We start from the raw sequence: 17,426 nt of genomic DNA, 5'->3' as shown, positions 1-17,426 counted from the left end.
CTGGGCGGTCCTGAAGAAGGACAGTATATGTATATATATTGGTCTTCCCAGTAATACAATACGCACGTGTAATGTGGACTGGTATCTTGCCCTGTACAAGAGGAGACGGGAAAAGGTTCAAAATAATTGTCGCTAGATTTATTTTCGCTGATTATCCTACTGCCATAACGGCGGTGAATGACCCACCACGTCATCATCCCATTTATGTTATATTATGTGTGTGTGTCTGTGCTGATTATCATACAACAAGACTGCTTCTGCACTTTGTCGTGAGGCTAAATTGATGCCTATGGAACAACTTTTTATGTTACAACGGCTTCAGTGTTTCTTTCAGTTAATGCAAAGAAGCCGTCGTTCTCCCCGATTGATTTAAGGCTTGCACACCTCTAGACGCAAGCTCAAATGTGCAATCAAACAGTTTTGAGTCCATACTGATGACCTGAAGTATTCATTCTACCCGAGAACAACACATGAATGGGACAGACTTCCGGCCGTCGTTGCCAATCAAGGTGATATGCAGCATATATTATTACTGTTTTAGAATCTCCATTGCAATCTTGTCACCTGTAACGGTTCACTGTGTAGATCAAGAGTAGCTTAAATAAAAAGAAAATATCGGTGGCTTTCGTTCTGGGGCCCTTTCTTCATGGTAACGCTACATCGAATATTGAATGTTGCGCACAAGATCACGAAGGCGGCCTCTGCCAACAGATGCCGGGTACATCCTAGTTTCCCGTGAGCGACTCTGAAGCCAGCTGCAGTTGGCAGCACTGGATGACTGGCTTTTCAGTGTACTTACATTCCTCAGACCGTGGCGCGCACAGAGGCACGCAAAGGGCATTCCGCTCTCCTATCAAATACTTTCGGGTCATCGAGGCGGACAACAATTTTTCATGCCTAGTAGCACAAGCAGAATAAACTGGAAATTACTGTACTCGACTAGCAGCCTCGCTATTTATCACCCCATTTCACTCTTCTTTCTTTTTTCTGGGTCTTTTCTCTTTTCTGTCTGTGGAATGGGTCGCGCTTTTGTCCTTCCTCAAAGTGTCGCTCTGCCGTGCTCCCATGCGGGATGCTTTTCTCGCATAGGCAACACAGCCGGCGGAATTACTTACAAGTCAAAGTCACATTTCACACGTGTGTTGCAACCAGTACAACTTGCACGCTAAGCGATTGGTCTGAAAAGATGCTGATGAATTTTAATCGATTTCCACCATCGCTTTATCTTCTCACGATATGCACCCCACAAGCATAGCAATAGAATTTACTGGACAGTTAAATGTGAACAAGGAAACAAAGGGAAAGCTAAGTTCCAAGAAGGCTCCTGTGAGCAAATCTGTTGACAATAGAAATTGAGAACAAGGCGACACAACAACGACACTACATATGCGACACCGTTGCCTGCTCGTTTCATTACGCAAAAATCGTTCTACTGTGTGCGCGACCTTTGAAGTTGTCAAACTTTGGTAATGTTTTGCGTGAGTAAAGCTTGAAAAACTTAATTCTCTACTGGAATAACTATGCAGCACAACAGTAATAATCAGCACATAATAATAGCACATACCAGTAATAATCAGGGAATACCTAAATCATGAAAATGTTATATTTTCAGATCACGGGAACATTGTGCAATACCGCGGATCATTGCAGAAATTGAGTGCTCGAAGCTAAAAATCCGCAGCAGTGACAATAAAAAGCTCCTCTGAATTTTTTCGTGTACGCTCAAGTACCGTTTTGTTTGCACTTTGTATTTTTCGTATACAATAATAAAGCGTTGTAAGGCAGTGAAAACATATCACACTGCCCAGGCAGCCGGTTTTGGAATCCAGCCCCCCAGAGTACCCGTCCGCCGCGGCGGGATCGGAAAGTATGCTGCGAATTAAGGGTCGTCTGTCTCGTTGAGTTCAGTCTCCTTCTTTCTATTCAGTGGAGCCAACACATGCCCAGCAAGTGAAGAACGAAAAAATTACCATCTTTAGGCATCGTGCCAAACGCGCTTAGAAGGTTGAAATTGTATGAATGATTAACGTTGTGTACGGAACATATGTTCCGCGTTTTACGAATAAACGATACGAGTTACCGAGCTGGCAGCGCCTAGTCTTTTACCTTACGGTAAACACCATACTCTGTTGCTTCTTTTGTTCACGAAACTCGTTGATTGGTATACTGATACACGCGCTACTGCACACATCACGTAACTCTCTGTGGACGCTTCGGAAGCGCCTGGTACTGTGTTCTTTAGGTGAACGATACGGTGGAAGCGTACATGTATGAGACCACTAGAGGTTGGGCTCACGTATGCCTTCTCTTGAGCCCTAGGTAGCATTTCACAAGTAGTGCGCACGTAAAGCTCATTCCAAAGTGCTATAACACTGTCATATCGTCTGATCTCGTTGTATGTGGCGTATTGGGTGCCCAACATTGCACACGATGTTGCGCCCTATTCTTTTCTTTCCTTTTCGGTGTCGCGAGGTGGACAAATGACCCCGTGTTCGAACCGTCAAGTGGTAACCAGTCGAAACAGGCTTCAGGCGACGGAGTAGGAAGTGGATGTCAGACGTGAATCTTGAGAATTTGTTTTCCACGAACAAGCGGTCCATGCACTGGTAGAAAAGTGTAGCGTCAGTGGAGAGGGGCACTTCCACTCTCGAAGGGGCACTTTCACTTTCTTACAAAGCTGAACGACCAGATAGTGTATATGTGAAAGTCATTTAACTTGTGGGGGTGTGGAGCTCGGTTTACAAGTCTCAGATAAACTGACGTTGGTCAAAACCGGTCTGTGCTATTGTTTTCTTTTTTTTTTTTTTCATTTGCTTCCTTCACAAATATCGACGTACCAAAATGCTGTCGGCGTTCGTCGATAGCGTTGTAAAGCATTTACATACGCTGACACATGCAAGATAATTGCAGCCCCAAACAGGCGACAAGATATCTGCTACTAATGACTAGTTGCGAGTCTAACTCACAAGATCATTGCGGGTCGCTGCACGGATGAGGATAAAGTTTGGCGGATCGATTGAGACCCATTCTTAAGTGCATCTACATTCTTTCATTGAGTCGTTAGTTAACGCAAATTTACTGACACACGTAACAATAAAAACAGCAATGGGGTTACGAGCTTGTCCGTCTGGCATGCACAAGAAGTGCTAAACCGAGGATAAGTTTGAGCATGATTGGTTTCAGTTGCTGTGACGATTTTGATGAAACGCAATAGAATCGCGAGCATGGAACCGGTATCGCTTCGATGAGCATGCTCCATTGGTATCGAACGCTACGACGGTACAAAGCGTCGTATGTGGGCGTTGCTCCTCACAGGTCTACAAATCAACCCCCACTTCCCCAGGCTTTCAGACAAGGTTGTATGCCATCTGCCCCTCACTGTACGAAAAAGGTATCCCACGACCTGCTGCCACGGTGCGGTGTAGCATAAAGCCAAATGCCCCACTACGCGTCCCAGGTCCTTGAAAGGATGTCGAGCTAACTGGGAAGCCAAAGCATCTGCTGAGAACCCGGTCGGTGACACTTTACACGCGCACACGCTGGCCATCAGAGACGGCTCCGTTGACGCCCATAGTAGGAACATTCATTGCGCCTACGACATACCGTCCCTGAACGTGGCTTGGCAAGAAGAATTATTGCGCTTTCCAATTTGCCATCCAAGTGCTGAGGAATCTCACATGCATTAGGAGCGGGACAGGGCGAAGGATAACCAAGACTGCCGCCCTCACAAGCTCGTACAGCGCACCCCAAAGGATGATGAATTCCATGTGCAATAGTATTTTAGCCCGCTGTATATCCGAGCATCATGAGCCAAACATAAAAAAATATGTGCGGTAAGCTTTCGCAATGGATCCCGTCCCGCGTCGGCATGAGTGGCAATTAAAAAGTGGGTCAACTAGCATTCAGCAGCTATCTCACCTGCAGCCAGCAATTGCCAATCCCGGGAGGCGTAATCCCAAAACACTACCCAGTGCAACAGATCGTGATTTCTCTACTCTTAGCGGATGATAGGTCATGCTCTGGCAACCTACGTTGGCATGGCGACGGCGAGACGCCACTGTTTCTGAGTGGTTTCAAATATCGTTGGAGGAAAGAACGCAGAGATCTTTCGTCAGCGTACCCTTCCACTTCTGCGGCCGAACTTTCTATGAGCTGTGTTAAATTGCAGATGTTGGCTGCGTGGTGCTTTCCAAGTGGACTGATTGTGTTAAATCAGGACCTGTGATTCACGATGAAAAAAAGGATACTTCTTCTTGGTATGGGGAGAGAGTGGTCATCGAGTTTTAATGGCTTGGTACTTCTAAGGTAGGATACAAGTCATTCATAGGCCGTCGACGAAAGCAGCCTTTTCATGTTCATCATTATTTGAATTGAACTGTGAGAAAAATGAGTCGTGCGTTTGGCACGCTAACGGAGCCAGCAGAGCTGCGAAGACTCGTGGTGCTTGTCGTGTGATGATTTCCATCGAACTGATATGATAGCAACATTTCGGGAATCGTGAATACATTTCTCAATGTTATTGACGTGAAATGCATATAAGACTGTGATGTCATTCAGGCAAACTGATAGCGTAAATGGGAGTTGCATGTATGGGCAGAAAAACAGAATCAGAACGCAAAGGGAATGCTTTCTTTAGTGATGAAAATAATTTCATATCACACAAAGGGCACATATCTGGCAGTTTTAATTTCCAGTTGAGAGTGGTGCACCATATAAAAGTGTCACCTCTTGTCTGTCCGTGAAAAGCACCGGCGTTTGTTTCAGTATCGCTCTATAGCAACTAATTGCTGAGTATGTCCCAGGTATAATTATGTGTACGACGCGCCCACTGCTCTCACACTTCTCTCGCATGTTTATAAGTATCGCAAGCTGGAATTCGGTCTGCGAACGTGTTCAGTTTCCTACAGATAGCACCCAATCTATTTGTATCTAAACTGAACAAGAAAAAAAAGAAGAAGAAAAGAAACGCAATCAGCTAAGCTTGGTTGTTTTCGGTGTTTATATTTTCCGAGGTATTACGAGATAGAGCAAAGATAAGTGACAAAGAGAAGTTATCTTGTTATTTTATTATGTTGTAAGTCAATTCAATTGCTACTGTAACTTGGTTTGGCGTTCATTTATACCGTGTTTCGTGCAGAAGCAACAGCAAATACAGTATATAAAAAGACGATATCAGTTCCCAAGCGCTAAGCCAGAAGTTCTGGACCATTGTTCGTCATTTTACGCCACCACTACCTCTCCTGATACGATGTCTCAGCTGATATCTTGCATGATTCACAGTTCTCGCACGGCAGGAAGCCGAGCCATGAAATTACAAATTACATGAAATTTTTCCCACTGGGTGCTCCGCGTTATGTTTCTGATGCCGATGTAATCGTACGTACTAAAAAAAAAAACGAAAGGAAAACTAAAACAGACCCAAAAAGTGTCGCTGACGAGACATCAACTGGAAAAGATATCTGCTTTCTTTTCCTCCATCGATATTTGAAACCGGTGGCAAGGCAGCAGCGTCTCGTAGCGCAGAGCCATGCCTGCCCGGCCTGCCCAGACGAGGCGCAACGGCCGTTCAGCGCACTATGCGGCGGCGGCGCCACATGCCTGGGGTTGTGATGATCATATCGCTGCGCTTGCCGGCTCGTGATGTTTGACTTGATACCTCAAACTAAATGAAGAGCATAGAAATTTCCCAATTTATATCTATAGTGACAGGCTTGCAAGCAGATGAGGGTATAGGTTGACACCAGAATGACAGAACAAGCTGGCAGGCAGACGACGCTGCAGTCACACGCGAAACCGAAACATCACGCGCCAAAAAACGGAGTGATATGATCATCATACCCCGTGTATGTGGCGCCACTACAGTGGACGGCCGGTTTGCATGGGTTCCGCTTCGACTGGGCAGGCATTGAAGTATATAGGAGGCTATGGTAGAGCCCTGGACCGGTAATCCAGAAGATGTGGGTTCGAGTCCTACAGCTGGCTAACATTTTCAGTGACTTCCATCTTTAATGGTAACGCAGGTTGATCAGCACGATCAGCAATCGCCCGCTAAAGCTAGACCCAGCGCGATCCGTTGTACAGGGTAGTGTCTTGCAATTACGCTCCCGGGAGACAGCACTTTACACAACATCAATTATTAATGAGCTAGTAGAAGCACAGTACCTTCGGAATCATAGAAATTCTGCAAAAACATCTGCTAGATCTCCCTTTGAAAGGACTTCCCCGAAATATGCAAGCCCTGCTTTTTAGGCTGCGAACAGGATTAGCCTTCAATGAATCATAAGCATAAAATATTGGCTCTCTGGATAACAAGAACAACAATAACTTTATTACGTCATGATGACTGGGGTGTTTCATCGCCAGGGGCGATACTCCACCCCATTGCTGGTGGTGATGCGGGGAATGAAATAATGAGCCCCTTCAAAATATGGATCGAAGCCCTATGGTGTCCAGAAAGGTGAAGAGAGCCCTGAGGGCAGGCCTTGAGGTGGCCTGGATGTGGCCAGGGACCAAGCAATTTTGTGAGAGGGGGGGGGGGCGAGAGTGTAGCTCGTTAAGGGATCGGGAGAGTACGGTTCGGGAAGGTTGGTAGTGCGGGCAATGGAGAAGAATGTGGTCTAGATCTTCAACAGCACCGCAGTGGCTGCAGTGGGGAGAGTCAACTTGCCTCAAGCGGTCACGCACTGTGCTGTGAGAGCCACATCGAGGCGTATTCGATGAACCAATGCTGCATCTTGATGAGAACTACATCGAGTCATTCGGAAACGGAGCGCTGGATCAACTCTGCTCAGCATGGCGGGGTGGGGTGGGGGAGAATGTCAGCGGTCCATTGGCGGCTAGCCAGAGGGGTCACGAGGCGTCGAAGTACGGACCGACGATCTCCTCTCAGCAGTGCAATACGCGTCCGTCGCCGAGACGAGGGCGCTGCTTCTGCGGCGCTGTCGGCCTGTTCATTGCCTTCGACACCGCAATGGGCTGGAACCCATTGGAGAACCAGCCTGTGTCCTGCGTCATAGACAAGTTTGTAAGCCATTACCACATCCATAACCAACGGTGCGGATGAGACTCGGATGCCAGAATTTTCTATTGCTTGCAGCGCAGATGTTGAGTCACTGAATACGACCCAATCCCGTGGGGTAAAGTGAACCATGTGCTGCAGAAAGAAAAGTATGGCATAGAGCTCCGCAGCTGTGGATGAGGTTTGATGCAAAAGGCGACGTCCTTCCACTACACCTTCGATGGGATGACGAACGCTAACGCGGACGTGCCATTTCGAGATGCGCCATCGTTGTATGCTGCGGCAGAGGTAGAAAACTTCATGTCTACCAGAGCATAAAAATATATGAGGATAGTTGCGGATATACGAGAATGAAAAACAAGGTACTTCAAAGTAACACTACATAATCTGTTAACATTGGACTCATCCAAGTTCGGGAAGCACGCCTAGCCGAATAAAGAAAATCAAATAATGATAACACATGGCGATAATATACTTGAGTTACATGACGATCTCCTGCATCGCGTATGGGAATCGGCAGACGGGCGAACCGCGCGGAGGCAGCTCATACTGCCTGCGGTGTTCAGGCAGAATGTTCGACGCATGATGCACAGCAGTGCTGCAGGAGGCCACTTCGGTGTTAACAAGACCCTTGCAAAGATTTGTGCACGGTACTATTGGCTGGAATACCGGAGGGACGTAGAAGAATGGTGCCGGTCTTGCGACCTCTGCGCATCTTGGAAAGGACCGCGCACCCGAACAAGATGAAAGCTCCAAGAATGTGTTTCCGGGATGCCATTTGAGAGAGTGGCCTTGGACATTTTAGGACCTTTACAAACGACAACACGTGGCAACAGGTACGTCCTTTGTAAGACTTTGCGGTCTCAAAACTGTTTATTCCTGTTCCATTCGATTCTCAATCTCTCTTCCTCCTCCTCTTCCCCGCCCTGCCGGCGCCGCTCACTTACAATTCTCCCCCAGTTGAGCTTCATCTCTCCTGAGATGGTAAGGGATGACATTACTTGCTGCCGCACATTCAGAATGTCCAGACGGCGCTACATATACAATGTTTTTGAGGACGTCGTTTTTGTGAGCTGTTTTCTGGACGATGTAGGGGCCGTGGATACTGCGAGCCGTACCAGGGATACCTTTGCGTACCATGACCAGGTCTCCTACTCGTACCACAGGGATCTTGTTCGAGTGGCGCTTATCGTAGGACCTCTTCATTGACTGTCTGTAGCTTAGTTCTTCAGTAGGAGTAGTGCGTCTCTCATGCAGCTGTACACCGTCCTGGATATGAAGTTGCTTGTCTGCAGGCAGTACTGTTTGCTCACCGGAAGCTGCGAAGTGGGGTGAGCATCCAAGTGCTGCTGTTTCCGATCTATTGTGGTGGTGAACGGCTGCTTCAAGACAACATTTCCAGCCTCCTGGGAAGTCAGGGTACAACGTGATGTACTGTTTGATATCCCGGATTGCGCGTTCGGCAAGACCGTTTCCCGCAGGGTGGTATGGCGATGCATATCTAAGTGCGATGCCACGTTCGCTCGCGAACTCTTGTAGGAGCTTGCTCTTGAAAGCCAATGCGTTATCGGATATTATAGTCTTGGTGTCCTGAAACATCTGTCGGCTCAAAAGGGTTACTATGGTGTGTGAATTTTCTTTTCCCACTCGCGCGGCAACCATTCGTGTGCATTGGTCGATGGCCAGTAGGAAGGACTGAGTTTTCTTCGTACTCTCTGACTTCTTCTTGATCTCGGCAAAATCGAGGTGGACGACTTCGAAGGGCACCGAAGAGTGATCTGGTAATGTAAGTACATCGGGTTGAGGATGAAATTTCGCTTTTGCGAGTTGGCACGTATGACAGGATCGAACGTATTCTTTTACAGATGCCTTCATTCCAGGCCAAGTAAAGCGTTGCTTAATTTTTGCATATGTACGGGGGAATCCGTCGTGACCACCAGAATGGGGACTGTCGTGATAGAGTGATAGTATTGTGGCGTGCAGCGACGGTGGAACGAAGTACTTGCCGTCTTTGAAGCTTAAGTCTTGCCACGCGTTGGATACTGTGAGGTTGTTCACATGATGATTGTGCGGTAACCTTGAGAGGGCGTCCGCATCCTGGAGAAGTCGTCCTGGACGATGTATGACTTCACAGTCGTAATGCTGGAGTTCTAATATCCAGCGAGCTATCCGATTTTTCGGTTGTGCTGTCTGAAGCAGATGCGTGAGGGCATCGTTATCTGTGACAAGCTGAAACCTCCTCCCATCCAGGTAAGGTTGAAAGTACCTCAAGGCAACGAGGACTGCAAGCGTTTCTTTTTCAGTCGCAGAATAGTTGAGTTCAGCTTTAGTAAAGGTGTAGGAGTAGTATCCTATGACATGCAATTGCTGGTGAGTAGATGCCGTACAGTTGCGCTGATAGAGTACAGCTCCGGTTCCATAGTAGGACGCGTCAGTATGTAGTTCGAAGGGAAGTTCAAAGTTTGGCAGCGTAAGGACTGGATCGGAGGAAATGGCAGAAACCAAATGGTTGTACGCAGCTTCGCATTCTGCTGACCATACAAAGGGCACATCTTTCTGTGTTAGAATAGTCAGACACTTTGTTTTCCTAGCGTAGTCTTTGATGAACGCGCGAAAATGTCCAGCCAGACCAAGAAAAACACGAAGCGAGTGCAAATTGTGTGGCTTGGGAAGCTGAGTTATCCGTGCTATGGACTCTGCTTTTGTCGTCTTTGTGTTGCCATCAAATACGCGTCCTAAGAAGGTGACATGGTGCTTGAAAAACTCACTTTTCTTAAAGTTGACTTTAAGCGAAGCTCTGCAAAGTGCCTGCAACACTTGATGCAGATGGTTGTGGTGATCAGAAGCCGATTTGGAGTAGACCAAAACGTCGTCGATATACACTTGACAGAAGTTTCCTAGAAAAGGCTGCAAAACTTCGTTCATCATTTTCTGGAACCAGGCGGGAGAATTTTTCCACCCGAATGGCAATCTGTTGTACTCATATAGGCCGTTGAAGGTTGCAAATGCTGTATACTGCTTAGTGTCTTCAGTCAGTGGAATTTGCCAGAAACCCTTTGCCAGATCGATTCGAGAGAAAACGGAAGACCCACCAGTTTCATTGATGATGTCGTCTATTCGTGGCATTGGGTACGGGAAGAGTTCCGTTTGATTGTTAATTTTCCTGTAGTCCGTGCATAAGCGCAAGGAACCGTCTTCCTTTGGCACTATGGTCACTGGGGATGCAAAATGGGAAGTGGAGTGTCTGATAACTCCAGCTTGTAGCATATTGTCCAGCTCCTGCGCAAGCCACTTTTTCTTCTCTCTAGACATGGGATACGGTTTTTGTTTGATTGCTGTTGTGTCAGTGAGCTTAAATGGAACAGCAAAATTCTTCATAGCTGGAGGGTAACCCTGTGAACAGAACAGATCGGGGTAGGCTTGTTTGATGTCCTCTGCATCCTGAAGGCATAGTACTGGTTTAATGTCTTCCCGTGGGTCGATGTCTACCTTGTCATCCCAGTAGAGGTTCATCTTGAGAGTTTTCATGTCAGGTCGTGAGAGGAGAAACTCATACTGGACATCAGGCATTACCAAAGCATGGATTGAGACAGTTCTTTCCTGGAACGTTAGTGTAATATTGGCCCATGTGTTATGTAAGGTTGTACGACCATCATATGCTTGTACAGAGACAGGTCTTCCAACTCTGAGTTGAGTAGGATCGACTTTGTGTAAGTTAATGACAGAAATGGACGCTCCTGTGTCGAGGAATGCCTTAATGGGCTGGCCATTCACGATGACTTTGATGAACAGAAGATTAGTGTGAAGAAGGAAAACAGTCTCCTTTGGTGTCGTCGGGTAGGACTGGGCACCCTCGTTTATTAGTTTAAAATTTCTCCGCGTGTAATTTGGAGATTCTCGCTTGTCGCAGTATTGAGTTGCCGGGGACCAGCGTAGTCCTTTACTTGTGGCTTGTCCACTGGTTCCGTCCTTCGGAGGGGTGTCGCAGTTTTGTGGGAACGAAATGCAGTATCCAGGGGTGGTGAGGGGTAGTGTCGGGTGCTCAAATCCTTAAGGCAGTCAAGGAGACTCTCGACGGTTGTTGGCGCTCTCACTAAAACTTGCGTCTGCATGTCTTTTGGTAGTCCATGCACAACCAAATGAATCACTGCTGTGTCCGGAAGGTTAGGTTCGGCTATGTGAAGCAGTCTGCGTTTCTCGTAGAAATAGTCAAGGGTAGAGCCGGATCTAAACTTGTGAAAAATTGCTTTGTCCCAGTTATCAATGGGATTTTCTCGAAACGACTTCAAGAAGCTTTCCTTCCACTGCAACCAGGTGTCGCAACTATGCTTGGGAAGGCGCAACTCGTACCACTTCTTTGACATGCCAGAGAGAAACAGTCGCATGTTTTTTATCATGTCATTGTCAGTGGACCAGTGATTGCATTCACACGCATACTCGTAAAATGTTATCCATGCTTCCGGGCTCGTTGTTTGATTGTCAAAAACGTCTGGCTTTATCATCTTGAAGTGAGGGCGAACAGGAGCAGACTGTGAGAGCAGGACCGAATTGAACATTTCCTGACATCGTATGAGTTGCTGACTCTGTGCCTCCACTAACCGAATGAGCGCATCGGTTGCGGAAGGCTGCGTAGCACCCATCAGAGTTGAAGCCTGTGTAGCGACCCTGAGAGCACTTCCGATATGTTCCTCGTAGTCAATGACCCTCATGTTGATCTTCACGGATCCTTCGGTAAGGATCTCCTGCGCCGTTTTCTTGGTTTTTGAAAGCACAAGTTGGCGAAAAGCATCACTGCTCACCGTTCTGGGAAGTTGCACGGCTTCCTCATCCGCCGGCGTACAGCTTGTAAAAAGCAGGTGTCCGGTCGAGTCCGCTTCGGCGTGGAGCTCAACCCACATATTCAGTGTCGGCTGCGCCAATTGTAAGACTTTGCGGTCTCAAAACTGTTTATTCCTGTTCCATTCGATTCTCAATCTCTCTTCCTCCTCCTCTTCCCCGCCCTGCCGGCGCCGCTCACTTACATCCTTGTTGTCATGGACTACTTCACTAAGTGGCCCGAGGCGTACGCTCTCCCGAACCAAGAGGCGGTTACAGTGACGGAATCGCTAGTGACCGAATGGGTAGCCCGTTTCGGGGCTCCCATGCAACTACACTCGGACCAGGGTCGTATTTTCGAGTCACAGGTCTTCCACGACATGTGCAGGTACCTTGGCATCGCGAAGACTCGCACTACGCCGTTACATCCACAGTCTGACGGTATCGTTGAGAGGTTCAACCGTACGATACTGCAGCACATTAGCTGGCCGTGGACCAGGAGAATTGGGACGATCTCATTCCTCTCTTCCTGTTGTCCTACCGGACAGCACCCCACGAAGCCACCCGGGAAACGCCGGCAATGATGCTTACTTGCCGCGAATTGCGTCTTCCAAGCTACTTAGCCCTTGCGTCAACTCCAGATACTGAGCATATCGCAACCAGCGCCTCGGTCTACCTTCATACACTGCGCTCACGTCTGGAGATTGTCCACAGGTTTGCCAGGCACCATATGAACAAGCCTTCACTCGTATGAAGACACACTATGACTTGAAAGCGTCTGGCGGTGGATTCGCGCAAGGGCAGTCCGTTTGGTTATATAACCCTACGCGGAAACGTGGGCTCTCGCCGAAATTGCAGCGTCCCTGGCAAGGACTCTACGTTATAAGCAGCTCGACGACGTGGTGTACCACATCAAGCTGCCGGGACGATCCAGACCTCCAGTCGTCCACGCAGACCCTTTGGCACCATACCGAGGAGTTTCAGCCGCGCCAGCTGTGCGTGACGCGGGGTGCCACCGTCAACCGCAACCGGGGGAGGAGGGGGAATGGTGTTGCGGTGGATAAAAAGGAGGCTATTGGGCCGGGCATGGACACGTGCGCTGGTGCAAGGAGAATTGTGTCTGACAGGTTTGGACAGAACGGACTTCGAACCCTGCCTGCGAGCTTGTAACAATATTGTTCACGACGGCTGCTCCGTATCCTCTCTGCTCAATGACCATTTTGCTGGCATATTTACCGTTGACGACGGGTGCTTACCATCTGTGCCCAGTTTTCCCACAGAACCAGTGCCACGGCTTAGCAGTAGCGAGCAAGGAATCCTTACTCTACTTCTTAACTTAAACGGCAAGAAGGCCATAGGCCCAGACGGCATCCCAAATGCTTTTCTAATTCGGTACGACGAGTGGTGCACCAAGCAACTTTTTTCTTATTTTTAACGTATCTTTGACCAGTGGGGAGCTCCAGGACGACTGGAAGATAACCAAGGTTGTTCCAGTTCCTAAAACACGTTGCAAACTAAACATTGCAAATTACCGTCCGATATCCCTTCTGAGCACATGTAGTAAGGTATTAGAACACATCGTATATAAGCATATTTCCAAAAATCTGGAAAGTAAGAATTTCTTCTATACCAGTCAACATGGCTTTCGCCACGGTCTAAGCACAGTGACACAGCTTGTGAACACAACCCATGATCTTGCTAAAGTTGTAGACGCTCGTGGACAAGTTGATGTTATTTTCTGCATTTCGCTAAAGCATTCGACAGAGTCTCTCACAGGAAGTTATTATTAAAGTTGAAGGAGATTGTATATGACGAACCCTTTACCTGGTTTTCCAATTACCTTGACAGTAGAAAACAATTTGTCCATGCGAATAACGCCGACTCGTGCTTCGTAACAGTTACATCCGGTGTTTCCCAGGGCTCGGTCCTGGGTCCTTTGTTGTTTTTAATTTTCATCAATGATGTTGGTGTGGGTATCGATGTTAAAACGAACTTTTTTTTGTCTATAACTGTGTATTGTGTAAGGAGTTCAATGGCGGTGATGACTATGCATGTTTAAATCATTGTTCGCAGAAAATGGCTGACTGGTATGAGACATGGCAGTTATCGCTTAACATAAATGAGTGTGTGGTCATGAGTGTCACTCGCAAAAGGAAACCGCTCACCTTCGACTATTGTATTAACTCAATGAATCTCTCAAGGGTCTCCGAATACAAATACCTGGGCGTTTTTCTTACATCAGACTTGCGCTGGAATAAGCACATCCAACATTACAAAGAAGGCTAACAAGAAATTATGATTTCTAAAACGTCATTTTCGTTAATGCACAACTCATACTAAGTTAACGGCATGCAGAACATTAGTCCGTCCCATTTTGGAATATAGTGATATTGTTTGGGACCCTTACAGCATTGCGATTATCCGACTTCTTGAATCCGTTCAAAGGAGAGCGTTACGTTTTATTTTCAAGTCGTATCATCGTCACATCTCAGTTACCCCTCTTAACGCACGGAGTGGCTTAATACCGCTGGAAGAGCGTAGAAAGACCCGACGGCAACGATAGAGTATGTCGAGTACCTTCGTATGTTCCAACATCAAAACAACTACTTTCAATCAGGCCACTGTTAGAAACTGTATGGTTTTCTGAAAGCTTGTAACTTTTACGCCTAAGATGCATAATAGTTCTGCTGTATATTAAGATGTTTTTCAGCAAACGAATTTTAAAGGATTGCAGCACAAAGTAATCTAGCGGACTCGAGAAGCGCGCAAACTATAAGGCGACTCGCGCGCCATTTATTGAGGACGCATGCAACCACACGATGCAACAGGCGAGATCGTGCGTTTCTCGCGACTGCAATGCACATTTCATTGCGAAGGTGCACAGAAGTGCTAATAGGGTGAGGGACGCTCATGAGGCCCCTCATGAGTGAGATTCCCCAGCTCTGCAGCGGACACAACATGAGCCCTCGCTGAAATCCGACATCAAGGGCCATCATCGACTTCAACTTCGAGATCGACCGCCGACCTCACACCCCATCAACGGAATTGAACTTGAAATCCATCACTGACCTCAGACCCGATCATAGGAATTCAAATTCAAGAGCGTGATGGGGCGTGAAGTTGAAGTCACTGTGATGGGGATTGAAGTTGTATGAGGGGTTGTGGTGTGATTGTTCCGAAGTCGAAGTAGAATGAGGTGTGATGTGATGGTTTATGATGTTGATGTGCTGTGATGGTCTGCGCGGAAATCCGACCATGATGAATGATCATGTTGAATGAATTCTTAGGAAAATGCCGACATATGTCTCATGAACGTCCAATTGAAATTTCTGATACGATGCCCGTGAAAGGGGGCCTAGAAGAACTAGCATCGCACCTAGCGGGGATTGTTTCGTCCCTTCTCGGTACGTCCAAGCCGCCGTCGGTATGTCGCACGTCTGTCTCAGTTGAAAACCCTACTCTTGTCTCTTTTCTATCGAATATGCGTTTACCAGACAGCTCTACCAGAGCTAAAAATTATCATGTGCATGCAATCCACTGGGAACATCTACTGAGTACCAGGCCATGCATGCTCCACGAGGGAATGTTGTGAAAGAAAAAAATCTGCCTGGGTATGAGTTTCCTACAGGGAAGGCGGGAAGGCATCGGTCCCGTGAGGGAGGAAGCAGCCCTCTCCACTGCGCGACTTCGAATAATGGCTCCTATTTTGTGAAATGTTCATTTATGCGAGTTCGGGAAACGACGCCCGCAAACAAGCAAATGTTCATATCGTAATGGCTGGAAACACTCATTAACGTACCTTATATCGACAGCAACCCCATCTTGATCAATGCATGATATATTCCTCTTCTTGATTCCCACTTGTGGCATCAACTCCGTGGTGTCGGCGGCACTGCTCGTAGAACGCTTCACGTGTTCTGTCCTACACTCACTCCATGGACCTACTTTTAGAAGAAACTCCATTTCGTGCGGAGCCTTTCTTCTAGATTTTTTCTTGCGCCACGAAACGCAGTCCCTATGCGGCAAACACAACTTTGTTTCGGAGAGCGGAGGGCACGGCTCACCACCGTTCTCAGGTCCCACAACAACAGTCCTTCGACGGGTAACTGTATGAGTTACGCATGTGTTGGAGCATTTGGGCCAGTCCTCGTATGGTGTCACCACACAGTCCTGAAAGGAAAGCAGCATCAATCCGTATTCGAGTGGAGGGGCTAACAGTAAATCTGCAGAGGCCCATCTCTGAAGCGCTATCTAGCTGAAAAACGTTGTGTTTGAAGTTACACACGCACTTGCACACACGTACGCATGCACATAAATATGCACGCAGAGTGTCCCACATAAGCTGAACCAAACTTTTAAATCCTCTCGTATCTATTCACAAAGCATGAATCTCTCTAATAACATTTCGTAGACATCGAATAGCCCACGGCTGCTCTCTAGAATACCGAAGAAAGCTGTTTCCTCACTTGCGGACATGGAATAGTGCACGACAACTCTCCAACAGGTTGAACTTGATGATCACAGGCCGCTGAATCGACGACTCGTGAAGACGTTCCCGGTTGCGGCTGGAAAACACACGTGATGTTCCGCCGGGAAACGCCGATTTGTACCTCACCCGGGCGACACTCGTTCCGCAAATGAGGTTGAGCTCCCACACGCTCGCAGGGGATCCACTCGCCCGCCTGCCATCTAGCCGAAAAGAAAACGCACAGTGTAAGAGGCAAACCCGGACTGCCTACCTATTTATGTATCAAAGGGTAAGGGCCAGGACGTTCGTTCACAGATCCCAATACTATTTCCATGAACCATGCTTCTTGTTTTCGTGCCCCCACCGATCCTCATGAGCCAAAATGCTACGGATATCTATATGCGGGACGGGAGTGAAGCAGGATCTGAAACGGCATCTACATCGGGAAACACTATGGATCTAGATGGTGTCCGCCAAGCTCTCCTGCCACATAACACGCTATTTTCGAATAATAGCTTACTCAGTCCTGACTGAATGCTTTGCCTACTAGAGGGTACGCTTCTGGGTGCGGGTAAACATATATGTTGCTCCATCCTCAAATCCAGGACTACATCATACCGTTGAGTGTTTGATTTGGAGCGTGTTATGCAGTGAAGCTCTATTTTCAGAGACAATGTTTTTAGACAAAGGCAAATTGATTCACTCGATTACCAACACTAAAACCTCCATGCGTTGATAGATTGGTACACCGCTGTCCAATGTTCGATGACCATTCGTGAAAGAAAGCATGCGCTCTTGGTCATTGATTCTAGTACTGGGGGGGGGGGGGGGGGGGTGTCGAGGTAGCTTGCCGTTGTTGGCCGCACTCAAGTGGGCATCGTCACGACTATAGCCAAAAAAAAAAAAAGTGATGAAAAAGTGACTTCAAAGTGATGTAGAAGCAGGATGACCGGTACTGATGGGACGGAAGCACAATGTAGGTGAGAGGTGCACTAGAGTGGTCTCTCCGCTAGGCCCGTTGCTTGGAGAAAGCGCACGAGGCCGCGAGTTTTTGAAAGTCGTTCCGCACAAGAACCTTCGGGGAAGAGGACGTCCGTCAGTATACCAGGCCTGGCGTGGGGAAGA

The 17,426-nt window shown here is 47.6% G+C and overlaps 1 protein-coding gene across 2 annotated transcripts in view; it reads right to left on the bottom strand.

The window, feature by feature from the left end:
- Positions 1 to 17,426, bottom strand: part of LOC135385380 (thrombospondin type-1 domain-containing protein 7B-like) — a 552,806-nt gene that overhangs the window by 337,817 nt on the left and 197,563 nt on the right. For both annotated transcript variants that reach the window (XM_064614667.1, XM_064614668.1), the window contains 2 exons: positions 16,300 to 16,522; positions 15,633 to 16,003 (listed from right to left, as the gene is read on the bottom strand). In XM_064614667.1, coding sequence (XP_064470737.1) covers positions 15,633 to 16,003; positions 16,300 to 16,522 — 594 coding nt within the window. The remainder of the gene's footprint in view (positions 1 to 15,632; positions 16,004 to 16,299; positions 16,523 to 17,426) is intronic.

The sequence above is a fragment of the Ornithodoros turicata genome, chromosome 2, assembly GCF_037126465.1.
Source record: "Ornithodoros turicata isolate Travis chromosome 2, ASM3712646v1, whole genome shotgun sequence".
Classification (NCBI taxonomy): domain Eukaryota; kingdom Metazoa; phylum Arthropoda; class Arachnida; order Ixodida; family Argasidae; genus Ornithodoros; species Ornithodoros turicata.
This window is presented reverse-complemented; position numbering and strand designations above follow the sequence as displayed.